General features: G+C 48.1%; 1 protein-coding gene across 1 annotated transcript; it reads left to right on the top strand.

The window, feature by feature from the left end:
- Nucleotides 1–2,438: 2,438 nt before the first annotated feature.
- AMER2 (APC membrane recruitment protein 2) lies at nt 2,439–7,217 on the top strand. Its single transcript, XM_025263072.3, has 2 exons — nt 2,439–4,526; nt 4,842–7,217. The coding sequence occupies exons 1-2, from the start codon at nt 3,806–3,808 to the stop codon at nt 5,720–5,722; spliced, it is 1,602 nt and encodes a 533-aa protein (XP_025118857.1). The 5' UTR covers nt 2,439–3,805; the 3' UTR covers nt 5,723–7,217.
- The last annotated feature ends 9,815 nt before the right edge of the window (nt 7,218–17,032 follow it).

Genomic DNA, 17,032 nt, shown 5'->3' with positions numbered 1-17,032 from the left:
AAGCTCAGTGAAGAGCCAGGAGCTTGGGCTTAGCTGGTCATTTGCAGCCCCTCCAGGCTCACATTCGTGAATTCCTGTGTCTCACCTCCGCATGCACACCTGTGGGCCCACACCTTGAACTCTGGTCTAGTTTGCATCCCCACCAGGATTAGATGGTTCCCGCGGCCAAGCCTGGCCTTCCCCAACATGCGCTCATCCACGCATGAAGCTTGGCGTCTGTCCACTTGCCCTCTGCTACCTGACCTCATTCTGCTTGTTTTTGGCCTCTCCTTTGGCCACCTTGGTGTCAAGAGTCTGGAGAGACCCTGCCCCACCCTACAATCTGGGGTGGAATATTTTTTCTTTTTAAAAACACTTTTTATTTTATATAAGAGTACAGTTGATTAACAATGTTGTGTTTGTTTTGCACTGAATGTTCTGTAAGAGTAGCCCCAGCCAGACAGCAGACTAGGAGGAAAAGGGAATCACTGGGTTAAGTTCCCCCTGGATAACCCGGGGGTATCACAGACAGATGGCAAGACCTACTCATCAAGCCCAGCCCCACTTTCTTGCTTACACTGGCTGGCAGGGGTGCTGTCCCCTCATTGCTGGGAATTCCACAAGTGCCACCCATGACCTTGACATCTGCCAAAGGCCCCCACCTGTGGGAGCAGCCCAGGCCCCACTTGAAGTCACCAACGTGGACATCTGTGTCCAGGGTACTGGTGACCGAGCTGAAGAACCGAGGTGTGGTGGGTGCTGTCAGCACTGCTGAAAACACTTGTCCCGGGGGATGTCGTGTCCCTCCAGGACATGCTGAAGTCGTAACCCCTGGCATCTGGGGATGTGACCTTACTGGAAACGGTATTTGTAGATGTGACTAAGATGTAAATTAAGATTAGATCTTGCTGGAATGAGTGAGGTGGGCCCCTGACCCACGAGACAGATGCCCTTATAAGAAGAGAGGCAGACAACACTGTGTGGATGGGGGCAGTGTTTAGCACAGAGTGTCTAGAAGCCGAGGGACGCTATGATTGCAGCCATCACCAGAAGCCACCAGAGAGGCATGGCCACTGCCCAAATGCAGCGTTGCCCCCTGCCGCCTGGCTCCTGCGCCTGGGCCCCTGGGCATTGCAGAGAAGCACTCATTTTGCTTTCATTTGGTCTCCTGTTGGGCACTCTTGCTCCAGGATCCAGGTACAAAGCCATGGGGCCCGGGCTGAGGGGACGTCGTCTGAGCGAAGACCTGTTGCGCCCAGACCAGCTCGTGTGCTGAGCTCCCCAACCATTCCAGAACCCCTGTGGCTTCCTGCTCCTCGAGGCTGACCTCTGTCCCCTCAGCAGCCCCAGCTGTGCACCCGGTTAATGCGGAAAATCACGAGTCATGCTGGGCTTTTTACACCTGCATTTACTCATTAAAAATGAGTTTCTCCTCTGAATACATACATACTCAGAACAGCTATCAATCCACAGTGAAAGCTGATATTCGAGGAAGTCAGGAATCAAAATGAGAGTGAAGTGAAAGTGTTGGTCACTCAGTCGTGTCGGACTCTTTGTAGCCCCATGGACTGTAGCCTGCCAGGCTCCTCTGTCCATGGGATTCTCCAGACAAGAATACTGGAGTGGGCTGCCATTCCCTTCTCCAGGAATCTTCCCAACCCAGGGATCGAACCCACATCTCCTGCATTGCAGGTGAATTCTTTACCATCTGAGCCACCAGGGAAGCCATCAGGAACCAAAATGTGATAAAGAAAACATAAGGACTTCAATCTAGCTTGAGACTCTCTGTGCCAAGACCCCTCTAGCCCTCATCCTGCCAGCCCTGACCCAGAGCATCCCCTCCTCCCCCCAGGAATGAGGGCAGGGGACCCCCCTGGCCAGGATTCCTGCAAGGGGCACCCACTCGTGTTCTCCTGGCAGTTGTGCATGTCACCTTGTTGGTCTCACCTCACAAGAGGCCCTCGACATCTCTTGGAGGGCAGAGCCAGGCCTGGGATATGGACCCTGGGTGAGGGTCAGAGCAAAGTTGGGGCTCTCCTTGAGAGTCCCCAGAACAAGGACCTCAGGTGGGAGCACAGTTGAGGGTCTTCTCTCACATCACAGGGCTTCTGATGCTCACCTCGGAGGATCATCATGGGGTGGAATTGTAGGGGGGCAAGGATGGGGAGCTGGCATTTCCAATGGGGCTGGGGTCCAGAGCAACTAAATGGTCAGAGGATGGGAGGTGTTTGTCCCAGGTCAAGGATCACTTCAAACTTCACTGATTAAACATTATCCCTTTAAAGACCTGAAGCAAATTTAGGACAGAGCCTTCAGTCTCCCTAATAGGGATGCTGTGGCAGGGGCAGGTCCTCTGGCAGCCACTGTGGCTTGAAGCCAACATACCTCACCCAGCCTTTTCCACGTTACGTTCTGGCGGCTCCACTAAGATAGAGAACCAGGGCAAAGGTGAGTTGGAAGACACGTGAGAAAAGAATTGATGGTGTTGATGGTGGCAATGACAGTGGTGGGCTCCCAAATGATTCCTCATGCATTTCTCCAGTTTTCTTCTTTATTTGCTAATAATCCCTCAGCAAGGATCATCAAGTCAGGTGACAAGATTACCATATCAGCAGCCACTTTCAAAGTCAGAACATAGCAAAGATCTCTAGATTGGGCTGTTATGTGGGACAAGATTTCCCTTTTCCCAGATTAAGCAGCCAGACCAAATGGTACTCAGGGACCCTGCCAGGCTTTTTCTCGCCCCATAGGGGAGGTGGCTACAGACCAGCCCTGAGAGATGGTGAACAGGGCTGGCAGCAGCAGCAGGAGTCATGCCTGGGCCCTGCTGGATGGAAAAGGAGAGGGCAGAGCCTGGACTCCATGGAGCACTGTGGAGGAGGCCTGAGAGTCTCAAACTGAGTGCTCTATCCTTAGCTTGGTCAGACTGGCTAACGGCTTCTGTGACTTCAGCCCCAGTATCTGGAGTCTAGGATTAAAGACAAGGTTGTACCACCGGACCAGTCAACTTCCACCTCGCAGAACTTGCACTTGCATGGCAGAGAGTTGCTTTTTGGTATCTGACTGATGGCCCATGCCTTTGGGGCAAGAATCAGAACTGCAGTAACACAGACTCCATATCCCCTGGGAGACTGTGCTCCACACTGGACAAGACCGATGTAAACAGATACCCTCTGTGCCTGGAGGGCTTGGTAGTGGTTTGTTGTTCAGTTGCTCAGTCATGTTTGACTCTTTGTGACCCCATGGACTGCTCCTCTGTCCATGGGATTCTCCAGGCAAGAATACCGGAGTGGGTTGCCATTTCCTCCTCCAGGGGATCTTCCCCACCCAGGGATCGAACCTGTATCCCCTGCACTGGCAGGCGGATTCTTTACCACTGAGCCACCTGGGCAGCCGGACTTGGTACCTCCGTGATAAAGAGGGACATGAAGCGTGTGGGAAAGGCATGAAGAGTCATGAAGTCCAGTATGGCTGATGGGAGAGATCCGCGTTTTGTGCTGGCGTGGCTTTCTTTGTCCATGTGGGGGTTTCGATCCTCGGACTGGGCTTCTGGAAAGAGCGAGCCAGGAGGAGGATTCTGAAGGTGGGTGAGACAGGATGGAATTTGCATTCCGAGATTACTGGCCTTTAATTTCTGCAATCAGCTCGCGGCTCTGCCGCAAAAAAGCCGCAGGACAAAGCCGAGCCGGCCGCGAAGTGGGTTAGGGCGTTATATAAGCCCCGGCGGGAGGGGAGACAGCCCTCTCCGCGCTCCGCAGGCGGATGCAGAGCGCGGGTGACCGCGGGCGGGCGGGGGCCGCGCTGACGCCGGGCTGCTCGCGTCGCCATGGAGACGGGCGGGCGCGGCGCGGCTGTCAGCGGCGGGCGCGCGGCCGCGGGGGGCTGCGGGAGGAAGGCGCGGGCCGCGGCCGGGACCCTCGCGGTAGAGATGGACTTGCATTGTGATCGCGCCGCCGAGCCGCCGGCCGCCGAGCCGCCGTCGGGGAAGATCAACAAGGCCGCCTTTAAACTGTTCAAGAAGAGGAAGCCGGGCGGCGCGATGCCCAGCATCTTCGGGGTCAAACACAAAGGGGACGGCAAGGGCGCGGGGCCGGCGGGGCTGGTGCGCAGCCGGACGCACGACGGGCTGGCCGAGGCTCTGGCGCTGGAGGGCGGCCGCCGCGAGGAGCCGCGCGCGGGCGGCGGGGACGGGGCGCGGCCGGGCCCCGCGGCCCCCCGGGCGGCCCCGGGAGGCGCGGGCCCGGCGGCCGGCGGCTCGGTGGCCAAGTCTCACAGCTTCTTCTCGCTCCTGCGGAAGAACGGGCGGCCCGAGAGCGGCGGGGCGGAGCAGGCCGATGCGGGCAAGGCCGGTGGCAGACAAAAGCGGGGGCTGCGGGGGCTCCTGGGCGGCGTGCGCTGGCGCAGGAAGGACCGGCGGCCCCAGGACTCGGCGCCGGCGGGGCGCGCGGGGGCTCCGGGCGGCCTGGCGCGGCCGGGCTCGCTCACCGCCAGCCTGGAGTGCGTCAAGGAGGAGGCGCCCGCGGCCGCACGCCAGCCGGAGCCAGCAGGTGAGCCCGCGGCGGGGGAGCCCGAGCCGGCCTGCGCCCCGGGAGAGGGCGCCTCGGGGCCCGGGCGGCGCGCCGAGCGGCCCCGCTCGCCCCCCGAGCCCGAGCCGCGCGCCGGGGAGGGCCGGCCGGCCGAGGACGCCGCGGGGCCCGGGGCCGCGCCGGCAGAGACGGTGCCCCGGGCAGATTCCAAAGGCGGCCGCGCTCCCGCCGCCCCCGACCCTTCCTCGGTCGATCCGCCCTCCGACCCATCGGCCGATCGTATTTGTCTGATGTTTTCTGACGTGACTTCACTGAAAAGCTTTGACTCTCTTACAGGCTGCGGAGATATTATCGCAGACCCCGAGGACGAGGCCGGGCCCGGCTGTGCCAAGCACGCCCCCGGGCCGGGCCAGCCGGGCCCCGCCACAAAGCCGCCGGGCGTGGTGGCCTACCAGGGAGGCGGGGAGGAGATGGCGAGCCCGGCCGAGGCGGACGACTCGTACCTGCAGGAGTTCTGGGACATGCTGTCCCAGACCGAGGACCAGGGAGAGGGGCCCCAGGGAGGAGCGGCCCCGGCGGCGGCGGCGGCTTCCGACGCGCAGGTGGCTCCAGAGACCCCCAAAGAAGCCAGGTGTGCGGAAGTGACCAAGGACGCGTCCTCGGTCAAGCGCCGGAGGCTTCACCGGGTCCCCACGGAGCTCCCCCCGAAGGAAGAGCCCAAGCACCCGGACAAGGAGCCGCAGGAAGGCGTCCCCAACAGCGACGAGGGCTACTGGGATTCCCCCACCCCCAGGCCGGAGGAGGACGGCGGCGCGAGGAAGACGGGCCTCCCCAGGGACAGCGACAGCGGCGACGCGCTCCACGAGCCCTGCGCCGCCGAGCCGGATCGAAGCCCCGCGGCCCTGCCCGCCGCCCCCACTGCCAGCGAGGAGACATCCTGCTCGTCCCGGTTAAAGCCCGTGTCTCCGGTCACCATCACCTGCCCCCTGCGAACGCCGGGGAGCCTGCTGAAGGACTCCAAGATCCCGGTCAGCATCAAGCATCTGGCAAACCTGCCATCCAGCCACCCGGTGGTGCACCAGCCACCAGCCAGGAGCGAGCTGCCCAGAACCAAAATCCCGGTGTCCAAGGTGCTGGTCCGCCGGGTCAGCAGCCGGGGCTTGGCTGGGACCACCCTCCGGGCCGCGGCGTGCCACGATAGTGCCAAAAAGTTGTGAGGTCTCCGAGGCCGAGGTGGAGGGGCCGCATGTCGAGGAATACAACTTTGTCTGGAAACTGCTAGGACAAATGTTGCATCCCCAGAGAAAGGCCTTGCCGACAGTCTCCACTCAGAGCCTGGACCCAGGAGCTCTGCCCCCAGGCAGGGGAATGCTGCACAACGGGATTCCCCCTTCAGATAATTCCCTGAGGATTCTTTTCAAGCACTTTTTTTCCCTTTTTTTAACCTTTTTAAAAATCCTCCCCCCCCCCACTTTCTTTTTTTTCTTTATTGCACCGAACGTTCGGAAGTCACCTTTACTTGCCTTTGCAGAAAATAAGACAACCCAACCTAAGGAAGCATCATGCCATGATATTTGGCTGTGTCACCATCCAGCGGGCCTCCAGGAACCATCTGAAGAACCAGAGAGGAGCCCTCCTCTTCCTGACACTTTACTTCCTTATTTTCCTTTTCCTTTCCAGGGAAAAAAAAGAAAAAACAAAAAAACAAAAAAACACCCTTTGCTGTATCACTGTGTGGGAAACACCTACAAAGCTGAAAGAGCCAGGTACTTACCCGATGAGCAGAGGCAGGACTGATGGGCAGAAAACCTGCTGTACTTTCAGTTGCTAGGTATGCAAATAGATATATATCTACCACTAAATGATCACAGAGTTTGGGTTTGGTGGGTTTATTTAGATCATTTGTTTGGGGAGAAATAAAAACCTCAGCAGAGCAGGGTTTGTTTTTTTTTTCCTCTCTCTCTCTTTTTTTATTTCCCCACCCAGTGCAGAGATGAGGACCAGGGCAAGATTTCACTAAATGCCAACAGACACAGTGTTTTAGCATTTATGAACTGTAACCTTTTCATGTGTAGATAACGCATCTTTTACAGATTATCCAGCTGTTAACCTTTTATAATCTGTCAGTAACCTCCAGTTTAAAATCTGGTTTTATAGGTAGACACCGTAACCGCTCCCAAACCATTGATGTTCTTTTATGTACTGTAAACAGAAGCAGTTCTCTTTTTGTTTTATAAGGGTTCTCTGCCTTTCAGTGTAGGGGAAAAAAAAAAATCTATTGTGTTGATGTCCCAAAGGAATGCCTTGTCTTGGGTAAAAGTCTGTTTCTCACCCTGGACCCTGGTTTTCAGAGATTTTTACCTTGGTTATAAAAATTTCGGATTCAACCGTGTCTCAGTATGAGGAGTCCAAAACGAGGAACACGTAAAGAAAAACAATAGAAAATGTAGTTTTTTCATTGACTTCTTTATGTCTTAGGACTGAGCCACATATGTTAAGAATATGACACTGGGAAACTTATGTATCGTTAACATTGTGTGCCAAGATTATTTTTGAAAAGTGGTTTACTTATATGTGTGTTTTCTGTTATTTTAGATGAAGCATTTATTTCAGAAAGGGTTACCATATGCCTCGATAGTTTGAATGATAAACTGAAGTCTTTCCTAGAATGCTATTAGGGTCTAATGGTTATAAAATATCTTCTTTGAAACATGTCAGTGTATTTAATCAAAAGATCAGAGCTTCTACTAGGAGATGGTTCATGGTATCGGGGAGATTCGTATTCAAGTGAAACCATACACACATAAAAGACATGCACGCTTCTCTCCAACTCTCATTTTCCAGGGAGGTTCCCTAAGTAATGAACTGATAGTACATGCTTGTTAAGTTTGTTTTCTGTTTTATAAAAGAAAGAATAAGGCAAGTATATGAAGATCTATTTTAATAATATGAAAGAAGTCACAAAATAAACAGACATCAAAGGGATAAAAATCCTAGCCAATAGCACAAAGCAGGTTGTTCCCCATTTTAAACCTGCAATGACTCCATTAGAAGAGGTGGTAGAGATTGACTGAATTTATTTATTATTCAGATTACTGGCTTTTCTTGCGTTGTGTCAGATCCTTAATGTTATTTCAAAGTAGTGTTTTAATATTTAATTTCCCATGTCTGTCGATGAGATCTCGTAGGCTGACATAGCCTTAAGCACTCTGAATACACCACCAGGAATTCATAAAGCAGCTCACACGTGCTCACGCACTCAGCTGTGCACAACCAACAGACAAAGGCGTTCACCATGAACTTGGAGATGTCTTAGAGATTAGTTTTGTCTTGAGAAAGGGATTTGAATTAGATTCAACACTGATCATACTACTTAGACTCAAAATATGTCCATTTCCCCCTAGTGAAGGGGAGGGAACATAAATTTTATTTCTAGCTGTAAAACAAAGGATCTTTATTTTCTTCCTGTGCATCTTCTTGCAGGGGTTATAGTCTCCCCAGCCTGAATCCCTGACAGAGTTCTGTTTGTTCAGTAGCACAGGGAGGGTAGAAAGCCCTGAAGGACTGATGAGAATATTGTAATAGGAGGACAACCTATTTATCTATTTTGTAAGCACTGGAACAAACTAGTTTTGCTTTCACAGTTTTGGGACTTGTTTCTACATTTGTACCTCTGTGTTGGGTCTTCTTTTATTAGCAAAGAAAAATGTCAGCAAAGTTTACCTTAATTTCCCTTTGCCTGTCAGTGAACCATTTATACAGGATTTAAACTATTTTTTTCCGTTATTTTCCCATATATTTTCCTTTTTTTTTTAAACTATCTTTAAGAATTCCATCCACACTAGTCAAATGAAAGATTCAGGCAATGAATAAAATGGCCTCAGTCACTGATGGGAAATCAAGACCAATGTAGGGAGCTGTGTCTTAACCTTTTCCAACCACAGACAAGGGATTGTCATGCCTTTTTGTGCCAAGGGCTACTTTCTCTTAGTCATGTTCATAGAGATTGTATTCTAGAATTTTAGTAGATTTACATTCCAGTAATTATTAATGCTCTTACCTAATTTGGCCATAGTTGCTGTTTTTTAAAGGAAAGGATTGGGTATGGGCTGCTGACACCTTTCCTGTGAATCTATGATGCTAAGATAGTTGGTTGAGACCCTTTAGTCAAAGAGTTGGCCAAATTCTGTAGGAAAAAGTCAAATCAATTGTTTTGTTGTTCATTTGCTAAATCATGTCTGACTTTCTGCCACCCCATGGATTGCATCGTGCCAGGCTCCCCTGTCCTTCACTGTCTCCTGGAGTTTGCTCACACTCATGTCCACTGAGTTGGTGATATCATCCAACTGTCTCATCCTCTAGGTCCAAATCAATTGTTGCCCCTCCATTTATCAGTCATTTTAACAACTTGGCACAAAGACAGCCTGACTTCAGCATCTGTGTTACCTAGGCAGTGTGGTTCGAACCCCTGTGCTTCTTACTAAGGTTTTCTTGCTTCCATTAGCCCTAGAGCATTTTGAATCATCGCTAGAGGAAATAGATTTGCATTATGTCATCTAATAACAACAATGGAATGTAGAACATTAAAGACTTCCTTTAGCTCCATTTCCCACAAATTATCTGCCTATTTAAATACAAATTGTGTGATGTCTATGAAAGTGATGACTCAGGAGTTTAAGGGTTTATTCATTAGTCTCAGCAATAGTTTTCAGGTATTGGCCCTTGCATGAATATTCACATAACCCTTTACCTTCACAGTTGTCAGAGTAGAAAGATGGTATTAGGGTTGGCGGTGTCTTTGGCTGAACTTTGAGTTTCTGTTATTTACGTTCTTTGTCAGATTAATTTTCAGCGACCTTTTACAGTTAATTTTGGCTGAAGAGACTGGTTTGCGAGCTTTCTGATCTCTCCTTTGGTTTCCATCCTGTTTCCGTGGTGACCTCAGGGAGCAGTACTGGGATGCTGTTCAGCGTGTTCGCCTGTTTTGACACTTGCACAGTGGAGCTCGGTCCTCACTCACATTCTAGATTTCTCTCTTGCATTAAGACTATGTGGATGTGGCCCCCTGTGCTTGCCTTCTACATTCACATGTATACTCAGTTCCCCTTATCACTGATAAAAAATTAATCCAAGAATCTTACACCATTAAGCATAAGGAAAAAGCATCCCAGTTACCTGTTTTTTCTTACCACTGCTGTTGTTGTTCAGTCGCTCAGTCATGTATGACTCTTTGCAACCCCATGGACTGCAGGACACCAGGCTTCCCTATCCATCGTTACCTCCCAGAGCTTGCTCAAACTCATGTTGACTGAGTCAGTGATGCCATCCAACCATCTCATCCTCTGTCACCCCCTTCTCCTCCCACCCTCAGTCTTTCCCAGCACCAGACGCATTTCCAATGAGTCAGCTCTTCACATCAGGTGGCCAAAGTATTGGAGCTTCAGCTCCAGCATCAGTCCTTCCAATGAATATTTAAGGTTGATTTCCTTTAGAATTGACTGGTTTGATCTCCTTGCTGCCCAAGGGACTCTCAAGAGTCTTCTCCATCACCGCAGCTGGAAAGCATCAATTCTTTGGTGCTCAGCCTTCTTTATGGTTCAGCTCTCACATTCATATGTGATTGAGGATGGCCCATTAGAAGTACCTGGGTGAAATAAGAGGAGAAACTGAAATACCCCTGCCCAATTCTCGCTTCCCTTCCACTAGCCAGGCAGACTGAGGGATGAACAGCACAGTTCTTATTTAGGAGTCTTAAATTTTGTACGCACAAATATTTAAAAGGAGTTTAGGAGCCAGAGCCTAACAGGGCAGCCTGGTTTCTCAGGTGGGAAAACCAGAGGCCAACATTTATTAATACTTGTTGAAGGGAGGGGGCTATAACAGGTGATTTGGGCATGTGGTCCCTCCTCAGGGCAGACCCTGTCCTGCTCTGAAGGTTGTCTGAAGGCCACCGTGCATTGCCTCTCACAGCCTTTTCACTGTGAGGACCATGGAGAGGAGGCAATTTGTTGCAACACTAGCCACTTCCGAGGAAAGTTATCTCCCCAGACAATGTTTCTAAGGACTGATTCAGAATGATCATTTCATGATTATGGAAAGCAATTCTTTCTCAAACTGAAAAACAAAAGGTTAAAATAGCCAATAAGCCTTCAGAATTCAAAGTGGGCACATCTGATTTTGATATTAACTCAATGCAACATGTATTCAAGGGGCTTATACTGGATCTCGTGCTTAATAAAAACCCATTCAGTTCGGAGTTCACACATAGCTGTACTGGAATCAGACATTCTTAATATTCATTAGAAACACCTTTATTTCATTTATACTTTTATTTATTTATTTTGCTGATAGTCTGTGGGTTGGAGCAGAATGCAGTGAGATTGAACAAGGGCAGTATGGATTAAGTCAAACATATTCCTCTAAAAGGGCTTTCCAGGTGGCGCTAGTGGTAAAGAACCCAACTGCCAGTGCAGGAGACATAAGAGATGCAGATTTAATCCCTGGGTTGGGAAGATTTCCTGGAAGAAGGCCTGGCAACCCACTCTGGTGTTCTTGCCTGGAGAATCCCATGGACAGAGGAGCCTGGCGGGCTACAGTCCACAGGGTCTTAAAGAGTCAGACATGAATGAAGCAACTTAGCACGCACACACATATTCCTCTAAAAGTAAAAATAGTAATTATACAGACAATTAACATTTGTCGAGCACTTACTTCATGCCAGCTCCTTCCAGGAGCTTTATAAATATTTACTCAGTCCTCTCACAGCCATGTGGGTTAAGAGATATTACCTCCCTCACAGAGCATATCTAATTCATCCTTTTGGTTTACTTCTATCCCATTCATTCCATCCATACCTCTGTTTTTCTCTCTTCACCCAGGACAAGGATAGACACTCTTTAATGATTTACAGTAATACAAGCGCTAAGAACTGCTAAATCTCATCAACAGCTCACTTTCAATAGAGAAAGAGCTCATGCATGTCATGCAGTTGAGAATGGGTTTTGTGTCCGAAATGGTGGTATTCAGCATCATTCTGGGGGAAGGCTGCTGCTGGGTACCATTTAGAGTCAGACAATCCTCCTTGCTTGGGAGGGATCCACACCTTCTTGGGATTAACTTCAAAAGTGTAGACAGACCTCTCTTCTGTTGTCATGGTGATACTTCTGCTCTGATAGGATTTCAGTCATGCTGAGCACGTTTCACTTGTTTTTCTACTTTAAGCCCAGTCTAGGCTGGTTCTGGGTATCCTGTGTTGTTTGTTGAACTAGTAGCTGGTGGAGTGACGCCCACCTCAACATGATTCTGAATTGCAGAGACAAACTCCTGGCTCTTTCGAAAGTAGTACATCCCACGTTCTGTCTCTGGTCATTGAATGCTGGCCTGGATCTTCTAATTTGTTCATTAACTCAACTAATATTTCATGCACACCTCTAAGTCTAAACCTGTGCTGTGCATTTATTATGAGCTGAGGTGGTGCTCCGTTTTCATTGACATTCTGTCCACAAGAATCAGGCAAGGTGGGGCTTGGTTCTGTTCTATGGAGGAGGAAAAGGTAAAATACCTTTTCCTTTTGGAAAATGGCAGCAATTTAGCGAGCCACTGACAAACTCTGGACCCGAAATCTAACTCTATTGCTTGTGCTTTAATTATAAGTCTCTTTTAGACATCTGATTAAATTTATGTATGATTTAGTTAAGAAACTGATCAAAGTTCTGAACTGCAAGAGTCAAACCAGATTTTTATGATGGTGGATATCATTAAAAGGATGACTGTTTCAGTTAAAAGTGGACTTGATTTTTTTTTTTTAATTATTTGATGGTCTTTGTACACGCATGTCTGAAAGGAAGATCTTGGAGCTAGCAGGGTTGTTTTTTGTTTTTTTCCTCACTTGGCCAGTCAAAAATTTAGGCCATATCCACCAATTACTGCATACAGATTTTATAATCTGATGACTGCTTTGTCAATAATGAAAACCAAGAAAAGCAATTTCAGTAGCGGATGTGGCAGGTTACAACCTGTTTTCTTTCACTCTGATTCTGTGAAGTTGCAAGTGTCAGTGTTTAGGGAAAATCATTTTGAAATGCATCACTGTCACAATTAAAGAGATTATTTTATTCACGTATGGGCTGCTCACGCTTGATGAAATGCTTTTTTAATGAGAAGCAGTGAAAGAATTTAATCACAGGTGATCATTGTGTTGAATAGTAAACTGGGGTAATTTTTGGAAGTTATTCAATAATTAGGTAGAGTAACTTTCTGCACTATGTGAGATCATTTTTAATAAAACATAACCTAGGTCACTGGTTGTTAGAGGCATAATAAATTTTCTCAGATCCCTACCTAATACACTAAAAAAGAAAATACTAAAAATAACTGATCAAATGACACAGGGGCATTAAATTGACACACAGGAAAGACTCGTTATCATGTCATAAAATGAAATGGACCCAGGGTGCCTGGAGGAATTAGTAAACCTTCTCAAATATGCCCCACTATAGAGTTATTTCTAAATAGAAGAGGAAAAACTCTAACAAAATAATGTCTAACATTGCATACATTTAGATGAACATGAAGGATCGGCTGGTGGTATTTTTTTCCAAGAATATCAGGGGAAATGGTTTAGATGTTATAGACAAAATAAATTCCTGTCATCTTTTAATGGACTCCAGCTACATACCATGCTCATTGCTAACTTCAGTTTTTCCCAAGTTATTTATAGAAAATATCTCAGTGTAATATAGGGAATTGCAGGTTGTTGAAAATAAAGACAAAGAAAATCCAAATAAGAAACTCCATATTTCTAAAATTAGTTTTCCTGAAAGTCAAACGTATCTCTGAGGACAAGCTTTTGGCTGTATTATTTTTGTGCACAGGAGGAAAGTTGTTAGTAGGTTTATAGATATTATTTTTATAATAGAATGTTAAACTCCCCCAACATCAGAAATTGTCTCCTAAAATTACTCTATGTTTTTAAGACTTGTTTTTAAAAAGGATTCTAAATAACAATAGGGTCTTTTCTTTTTCTCCTCTCCAATGGTTTAATGGGATAGATGAACCAATGTTTATATTTTTAAACCTGTAAATATTTTATTTTGGGTATTTTGTATATTTGTTGATATAATTCCATTTCGTGCAAATGTATCACTGTGCATGTTGCTGGTTTTGATAGTCACTCTTAATGAATGTAAGAAGCTTGGACTAATAGCACTTTTCTTCATTCAAACATCTTAAAATGAAAGTACAGCACTGCCATTTTAAACGTGTTTAATTCAGTCAATAAATTTTGTTGCTTCTTTACATTAAACATGAATTCTGTTGGTGGTTATTTTTCCAGGATAAATTTTATTTCCACTCTCTTAACTTTTAGAGTTTATACTAGTGATGACAATAATGACCATGTGATGGGAGTATGTGTGGTGTTGTGTGTGTTGTGTGTGTGTGGTGTGTGTGAAGTGTGTATGGTATGTGTGGTATGTGTACAATGGGTGTGTATGTAGTGTGTGTGTGTTGTGTGTGCAGTGTGAAGTGTGTGTGTGGTGTGTATAGTATGTGTGAGGTGTGTGTGTGTAGTGTATATGTGTGAGGTGTATGTGAGGTGTGTGTGTATGTGTGGTGTGTGTGATATGAGTGAAGTGTGTGAGGTGTGTATGGTGTGTGTATATAGTGTATGTGTGTGGTGTGTGTGTGTGGTGTGTGATGTGTGTGTGGTGTGGGTGCAGTTTGTGTGTGTGGTGTATATGTGTGGGGTATGTGGTGCATGTGTGCTAAGTGTAGTGTGTACGTTTGACCAACAGGAGGCCCGTATTTCTTTCCACACTTTGTGAACAGGTGAAACGTTACTGTTTGGCTTGAGCAAATGCCTTTGGAAAGCTTGTTATTCTAACTGTGATCTGATTTCTGAGCCTTTACTAGGAAAATCTCTGTTCCTTATAATCCCCTGTGAGTTGGACTCACCTGCTGCGTGTGACTGTAGGCAGTAGCGAATTAGAATCTTTCTGAAGAGCTGTTTTCAGTTTTGTTTGAGGGGTATGTTTTCACAGAATCTGACTAGTAATTCAAACCCAAGGACTTCTGAAACTTAATGTGATGAATAATGAGGTTGCACCACTTTGTTTGAAAAATAAGAATTCAAGTCTGCCTAGATTGTTTGAAAGTCTACTTCTCTTAGAATGGGCTTGTCCATACTGCAGTTGCTTACATTTGTCTTAAATAAGAAGAAAAACTCAAATTTATCTATAGAACACAATGAGCATACACTTCCAAAGGGAGCTGTGATTCGTCACAAAGAAGAGTCACAGTAAGTGGACACAAAGCCATAAACAGTGAGACCTGAGACTCACAAAATCTCGCCGCCCTGTCTGCTCCCCCTTCTCCCAGCTGTCCTCGACCCTCCTCTTCCTGCTTTTCCTAGAATTCAACAGAAGGCACCTCGCAAGAACAAATCAAATTCCTCTTTCGTGAGGCAATAAGTAAACTAAAGCCCAGGGATGCTGTGCCTTTCCTAAAGTCTCTGAGGTGGTGAAGTTGGTAAAAAGAGACAGAGTTTGGGAATCAAACAGAATCCAATTTGAATTCCAGGCTTCCCTGGTGACTCAGACAGTAAAGAATCCACCTGCAATGCTGGAAACCTGGGTTTGATCCTTGGGTTGGGAAGATCCCCTGGAGGAGGGACCAGCTACCCGCTCCAGTATTCTGGTGTGGAGAGTCCCCATGGACAGAGGAGCCCGGTGGGCTACCTCCATGGGGTTGGAAAGAGTCGGACATGACTGAGAAATTTTCACTTTCACTTTGGACAATTACCAGCTGTGTGCATTCAGGCAGTTTGCTGAACTTCTCTGAGCCACAGTTTCCTGCTCTATAAAAGGAGGGTAATGAGATTTAATCTACACTGTAGTTGTACCATGATTAACTTTCAGAAAGGCACGTGTCAAAGACATAATACATATTTTTGTATATGTTAATTTTGCTCGTTCTGTTTTTCTAAAAGGGAGATTTATAAAAATTAAAACTTGATGGGTTGGAGTTGAACTTTTCTTAAACAGAGAACTTGCTTTAATTGATGAAGAGAGTGAAGCCTGGCGAGAAGGAGAGAGGTCTGAGTGTGTTATTCTGAGACACATGGCTCTGAAATGAAAAGCCTACGTGTGTTTAGGAGAGATTCAGGGATGACACCTTGTCTTTGTGGAGGACATCAAGGATGGTTGCTAAGTTGGCAGCCTCAAGAGCCGTGACCAGACCCATGGTGGTCAAGACAGTTATCTAAATGTTGGGTCACAAACAGTTGGACATGACTGACTGACTGAGTACCCATACACAAATGTTGAGTCTCCAGCCGGCATAGAGGGCGGCGGTGCCCAGACCTTACTTAGCACTGTGGACTTTGGTGCTTGACTTTACAAACCCCCTCCCCATTACCAGGCAATGGTTACCTAAGGACTCTTACTGGTCCTGCTCAACCATTGGTTGGAGCTTCAGGCCCCTCCCACGGGCAACCACCTGTCAAGGAGCGACTGTTAGCAGCCCATTCTGTCAACCGTCAGTGGAACAGTGGTCCTCAAGAGGAGAGTGAGGTAAGAGGCGGACCCCAGCGTTCTTCCTGGGGTCCTTCTGGTTCACCTGGCCTAGGGCCAGCAGGTGAGCTGGGGCAGCCCAGGAAACAGGTTGGGGGCTGTGTTCTGTGGGGCTCCAGAGCCCTTGCCAGGGCCGCCCTCTGACCGGGGCCCAGACCCTGAAGTGCTTACTCTTTCCCCATCCCTGCCTCTGCCACCTTACATCATAGGCATAGTATGCAGCCTTCTGGACCTGGCCTCCACTATATGGCTGCCTGAGGAGTCCGAGGGCCTGTTGGGTTGGGAGCCTGTCTCCCTCAGGGGTGACAGCTGGCAGGGTCTGGGGACCTTGCCCTGCGGGAGCTGCCAGCTGAGCTCTTCCTCCTCTCAGTCAGGACCGGGACCTGGGAGGACAACAGCTGTGCTTGGGACCTGGCTTTTTCTTGTCCAAACAGGGACTAACATTTGGTTACCTGACCATGATCTGACCTCAAGAATAAAGGATCGGATAGCAAGGGGTTTATAACAATTAATCATGCCCCTCCCTCACCTTTCCTAGAAAAGGGCTTTGATGAAAGCTTTTGGGGAGTTTGGGCTTTTTCAGGCACAGGCACCCAACTCCTCATGTTTTGGAATGGTTTGGCCTCACTGTGCATGGGGCACATGGACAGGCGTTGGGGTAAAACAGGGTTGTGTGTATGTTAGTCACTCAGTTGTGTCTGATTCTTTGCAACCCTATGGACTGCAGCCAGTCAGGTTTCTCTATCCATGGGATTCTCCAGGCAAGGGTACTGAAGTGGCTTGCCTTGCTCCCTCCAGGGGATCTTCATGACCCAGGGGTTGAACCTGCATCTCTTATGTCTTCTGCATTGGCAGGTGGGTTCTTTGCCACTAAGCCACTGGGGAAGCCCTTTGGTGTTTTGGTAACACAGCTGCCAAATGTCCAGACATTGGGAAGCAATTACTATTTAGTGAAGA

This window comes from Bubalus bubalis, chromosome 13, assembly GCF_019923935.1.
Source record: "Bubalus bubalis isolate 160015118507 breed Murrah chromosome 13, NDDB_SH_1, whole genome shotgun sequence".
In the NCBI taxonomy this organism is placed as follows: domain Eukaryota; kingdom Metazoa; phylum Chordata; class Mammalia; order Artiodactyla; family Bovidae; genus Bubalus; species Bubalus bubalis.
The sequence above is the reverse complement of the archived record's forward strand: the minus strand, read 5'-3'. Positions and strand labels throughout refer to the sequence as shown.

Excerpts from the sequence above, each read along its gene's own strand:
- AMER2 (XM_025263072.3), top strand. The coding sequence starts at position 3,806 with ATGGAGACGGGCGGGCGCGGCGCGGCTGTCAGCGGCGGGCGCGCGGCC. Across the intron at positions 4,527-4,841 it reads ACGCCAGCCGGAGCCAGCAG|GCTGCGGAGATATTATCGCA; the intron begins GTGAGCCCGCGG and ends ACTCTCTTACAG.